Genomic DNA, 5,057 nt, shown 5'->3' on the forward strand with positions numbered 1-5,057 from the left:
ACTCCACAATGCACTTTTAAATGTGCATTTACAAAGGTAAAGGTGCATGAGACATTTGAAAAAACGATTCTTTAAGTATTTTAAATCCTTTTATTGTCTACATCAATGTTTACTCGCTAGGACTCCTCTTCTCTGCTGTTGTTGGCACGTTGCTGCGCTTCCTGTTGATCACTGGAATAGTGTGAAACCACTGATAGGACTGTGTATCGCGCATGCACAAGTCAAACAGAACGGGCACCTGCTCATAGAAAAACAGCTCTGTTGCGTGACTAGAGGTCAAAAACTCCATAATGAACTTTGAAGTATCTCAAGTAAATAGTAAGAACTCATTGCAGAATGCCCCCCTTTCACAGTGTATTTGTTATGTAAATGATATGTTGTTTATTAGTACTGATGCATTCATTTGTATGCAGCTTTTTAATGCTGCAGTTTGGTCGAGCTCATTTTAACTACTTTATAAAGTGTTTGTTTGCTCAATCTAGAACAATGCATCATGTTTTATAAGCAGAATAGGCTATATACAATGTATGTCAAATCTTAATCTTCAAATGAATGTAATGGAGTAAAAAGTAAAAAGGAGTAGAAGTATAAAGTGTCACAAGTACATCAAAATGGTTCTTTCGTACAACGCTTGAGCAGATACACTCGATACTCTCCAACACTTCACGTTTTCATGTGCAAACCTTTTGTGCTCAAGCTGCAAGAGTATTATCTTGTTGTGTGTTCGTTTCACACAGATGCACAGATGTGTATCTGTGTCTCAGAGCAGGAAATAACCCAAATGATTCAACAGCATCGGAGGTCAGTCTTTCCACTCACCTATATCTATCTCAGTGGTGATCTGGTTACCTGTCTGTCTACCTGTCTGCATGGTTTCCTTTGCCTTCACACTATTCTCGTACATTTGTTGCGCTTTCCTTTTTGTGTGTCTTTTTCCACCCTAATTCCCTGGCAGAATTCCCTCGTTGGTTGCAGAACTCTCCTTTACTTAACGTTTCTGTACCTCCATATGTCTTTTTTTCCATTTCACACTGCTGCAATGTCTGCAAAACTTTCCCCTGTACACTGTGAGAAGAGCTGAGTCAGCCACACCAACCCCCCGCACCTCAGTACTCTTCCCCTTCATCCTCTCCTCTCACACACACACACACACACACACACACACACACACACACACACACACACTCACACTGTGCTGCAGGAGTTTGTGTATGTTTTGTATCACAGATCTGAAACTGTGTGCTGTGGGTTGCACGTCTGTGGTTTTTATCTCAGTGTGCTTACGTTATCCAAGCTGTTTCCAAACAGTCTTATGTGTGTTTGCACAGTTTATTGTGTGAGCAGAATAGAAATCTGTTTGAATTTACCTCTGATTATTGGTTCAAAAGCATTGTTTTAATTGATCTTGTTATCCGTCCGAGAGATATGATCTTATCAGAAGCTGATGCCACCTCACATTTTTGTTTGATAAGAAACAATATTTTATTCACACAACAAAGCATATAACAAATTATGAAGTAGGATTATATAACCTGAATATCAGATACTTTTTATGATATCACAACCATTTGTTGCTTTTTCACAAGTGATTCAAATACGTTCATCGAGTACAGTATAATTTAGATTATATATATTGTATATATTAGATATATAGAAATCCACCACAACATTTGGTGTAAATTAACACACAGAGTCATAAAATCTGATCACAATGTGGGACAGAGGTAGGCCTATTTCTATATGCCTCTAAGGAGATATCATAAAGGCCCCCATCAAGTTGTCAGTAGTTCCTGGAAGCATCTTCTGTATATTCTCCAGTGTGACAAAGATTTCATCTCCGCTCTGCAGTAGGAAGATTCCAGCCAGGAAACTGTTCCACAGGTCCTCCCCAACTGAACCCTTTGCACTTGAAGGTTTTGGGGTGCGACAATGTAAACTGGAGGAAACATGCCAGAGATGTCACAAAGTAAACTTACTATTGAAGACAGCACTGATTTCAACTTTAAAGCCTTTAAATACACAGAAGCGAAGCTACAAACAGGTTGCACTCAAGTAAGCCTGTGTGCAACGACAGCGGAAGGAAGCGCGGGGTGGCGTACGGACTAACCTTTTTGATTTCATAAGCTCTATAGAATTGCCATAGGCCTTGGTGTCTTTCATGACCTTGTGCTGGATAAGTGAACACTCCTCTGCAGCATTTAATGTCACTTTGGAGTAGAGGTAGTAGTAACCGTCCTTCTCGATCAACAACCGGCCATTGTTGTAGTCCATGTTATGGATGATGCTTTCGCCACCTTTATGCACCCACAGCACCACATTGTTCTCCCCTTGAGGACTGCCAGAGCCTGACATAAAGATGAGAAAGAGAAATAAAAGAGAAAAGAGCTGTTGTGAGCAAAGAAAACGAAGGGGATCAGTTGAAATGAACCATTGAGGTCGTACACAAGATTTAGATTTTAGTGCTGAGAGGGCTTTAACCTATGAGCTGAGCGAAGGGCCTCTGTTGGGCCTGTTCCTCATGTGGTCGCACTGAGGGAATCTCATTGGACTCTGTTCAAGAAAGTAGGGTGAGATCAGTCAGTCAGTCAGTCAACCAATCAAGCAACGTAAAAACCTCACATTTGGTGCTGTAATCATAATTAGATTTTGTCTGACGTAGTCAAATAATTGTAACTGTTGACAGTTGCTAAGGATGCAAGATTAATTCATACACATATTTGTGGCTTTTCTTTCCAAAGAGCCACGTACGAAGAAAATTAGGCATAATGAATGATGAAAGCAGAGAGTAACTCAATACCTTTATTTCCCACCTGACTGTTTATGTTGCCACCCTGGAACAGAAAAAAAGTTAAAGTTAAAGTTCAAAACTCCAGTGATTCTGTACCCACATACGGTATGCCCACGCTTACCTGCAGGCCAGATGTTTTGGGATTGGGCTTGTTCTGGCAGAGGGAAAGTGCCTGCAGGCAGAGGAGTGAGAAATAAAGAGTGAGTGACAAAATCTGTTTGCAAGCAAGATGTCAAAAGTTTAAGAGTGTGGAAGAACAGTAAGTGCCTTGCCACGTGGAAACCAATAGAAATGTACAGGTAGAGGACTGGAAATGTGAAAAGTATCCACACGTTCAGTATAGATACAAGCACATTATAACTTTTACGTGACAAGCTCATACACATCAAGAGAATTGTGATTTGACACAGCAAAAACAAACAAACAAACATTTATTGATTTCACTTGACCATTTGTTTTTTATTTTTATATGACCAAATATAATGTTGTAAAAATGTTGTTTTCATTGATCAAACAAAAACAAAATAATGTAACAAAATGTCACATGAGAAATACAGTGGCTGGTGAGAGTCACTTTTTGTCTATTTATCTCTCTCCTTTCTAGCTTCTGTTATTCTAAACAAATCAGGACATTGTATTGTCTGGTTATTTTTAACCATATTACATAACATGCAGAGTGTAAAACATCAAAGAGGCAGGTGGAACAGCATTATGAGACTGTCTCAGAAAAGTGAAGTTATATTGAGGGTTTGTACTTGAGAGAGAAAGAGAAAAAAGGGAAGTAGAACTAGAAAAAGAGACCATTTGACACATTTGTCATTACGGACCTTTAACTTAAAGAGCAAATGATGACCCACGTACAAACATGTTTAGGTGTCTGCAAGTGTGCATGTCTGGTTATGACGTAGAGCAAAATAGGGAAATTCTCGAGGAGGAATTTCCATGTGCTCCAAGCACAGAGGCTTCTCCCTTCACTCAGACAGACAGACACACACACACACTGACATCAGCCTCACCTCTGTTTTTTTATATAGATTGTAGATTAAAAATCCCTCCACAACAAGTCCCAACATGGCGAGTCCCATCAGCAGGAAAATAAACTTTTGGCCTGCTCGCGCCCACCTCTGTTTACTCCTGCTGGGAACAGAGACGCAGTTGGCCTGGCTGTCCACCACAAACACCTGGGGGCATGTACCCTCACCGCCCTCTGCCATCCCAGCAGATTGCACTCAATCTGGGACGTTAGGGCTAAAGGTCAAAGGGCCTGGTGTGGCGAAGGAAGGGGTACTGAAAGAGACAGAGTTAGAGTTAGGTAAAGCAAAGAAAGAGGGGACGGAAAGGCAGAGTGACAAACAAAAGACAGGATGACAGAAACAGACAGAAAGAGAGAGACATGAGACATACCAGCTTCTGGGAAACAAAGTGATTTCAACATACTCTGACTACTGCGAGCACACAAGGAGAGACGCTTCAAACACGTCCAATGAATCAAACAAAAGAAAGTCCCATTTTGTTCAAGTTGGTTCAGAAAGAGATTACCTTGGATTTAAATGTGCACCAGATGTTCTGCCACAGCTCAGTCAACCATCCAGCAGCACAGGTTTCACACAGTCCTCTGAAGCTCCTTTGGGACACTGAATGGCAAAAATGTTATCAAACAATTTCTAAGAAATTAGAATAATGTTGATAACATTCTCTGAGACACCTCTGTGAATTATGACTTCTCTAGATGTCTCACCTCACGGAGAAAAGAAAGTCTTCTGTCTGCCCCGAGTACAGATTTCTGTCCTCTCTTTCCTCTTGCGTTTGCTCGCCTGCTGCCAACTATCACTAATATTGCTTTTCGAGCAAGCTCATGTAAGGAGGAAATGAAGATGACATGGGGAAGAAGCAAAGAGAGAGAGAGAGAGTGAGTAGTGTGCATGTGAGTGTGTGTGGGACACTCCCTTCGACTACTGAATGTATTTATCATCCCTCAGCTGACACTTCCTTTTCTCTTCAGTTGCTCACTCTGCGACCATGTTCTGTTGACCACTTTGGGTTTGTTTTGTCAGTGTCTGCAGCTATTTTTTTTTTTTGTTGCCAGTTCCAGAGAAAGCACAATTGTTTTGTCTAGCTGAGCCATTCATTTGGAACATTACTAATCCATACTGAAGCATGCAGTGTGACATAGTTAAACACAGAAGAGGTGGCTGTGGAGGCGGGATCACCTGCATCTTAATTCATCTGTGCTTTAATGCAGCAGAGAGTTACTCTCACCTCACCCTGA

General features: G+C 41.0%; 1 protein-coding gene across 1 annotated transcript; it reads right to left on the reverse strand.

Annotated features, from left to right (window-relative positions):
• Nucleotides 1-1,495: 1,495 nt before the first annotated feature.
• On the reverse strand, nt 1,496-4,630 carry LOC139301549 (tumor necrosis factor ligand superfamily member 14-like). The gene is made up of 8 exons (XM_070924979.1): nt 4,527-4,630; nt 4,328-4,422; nt 3,805-4,075; nt 2,910-2,960; nt 2,798-2,831; nt 2,479-2,550; nt 2,108-2,345; nt 1,496-1,936 (listed from the first exon to the last, which is right to left on the reverse strand). The coding sequence occupies exons 3-8, from the start codon at nt 4,000-4,002 to the stop codon at nt 1,747-1,749; spliced, it is 783 nt and encodes a 260-aa protein (XP_070781080.1). The 5' UTR covers nt 4,003-4,075; nt 4,328-4,422; nt 4,527-4,630; the 3' UTR covers nt 1,496-1,746.
• Between the last annotated feature and the right edge of the window lie 427 nt (nt 4,631-5,057).

Source organism: Enoplosus armatus, chromosome 2, assembly GCF_043641665.1.
Source record: "Enoplosus armatus isolate fEnoArm2 chromosome 2, fEnoArm2.hap1, whole genome shotgun sequence".
Lineage (NCBI taxonomy): Eukaryota > Metazoa > Chordata > Actinopteri > Centrarchiformes > Enoplosidae > Enoplosus > Enoplosus armatus.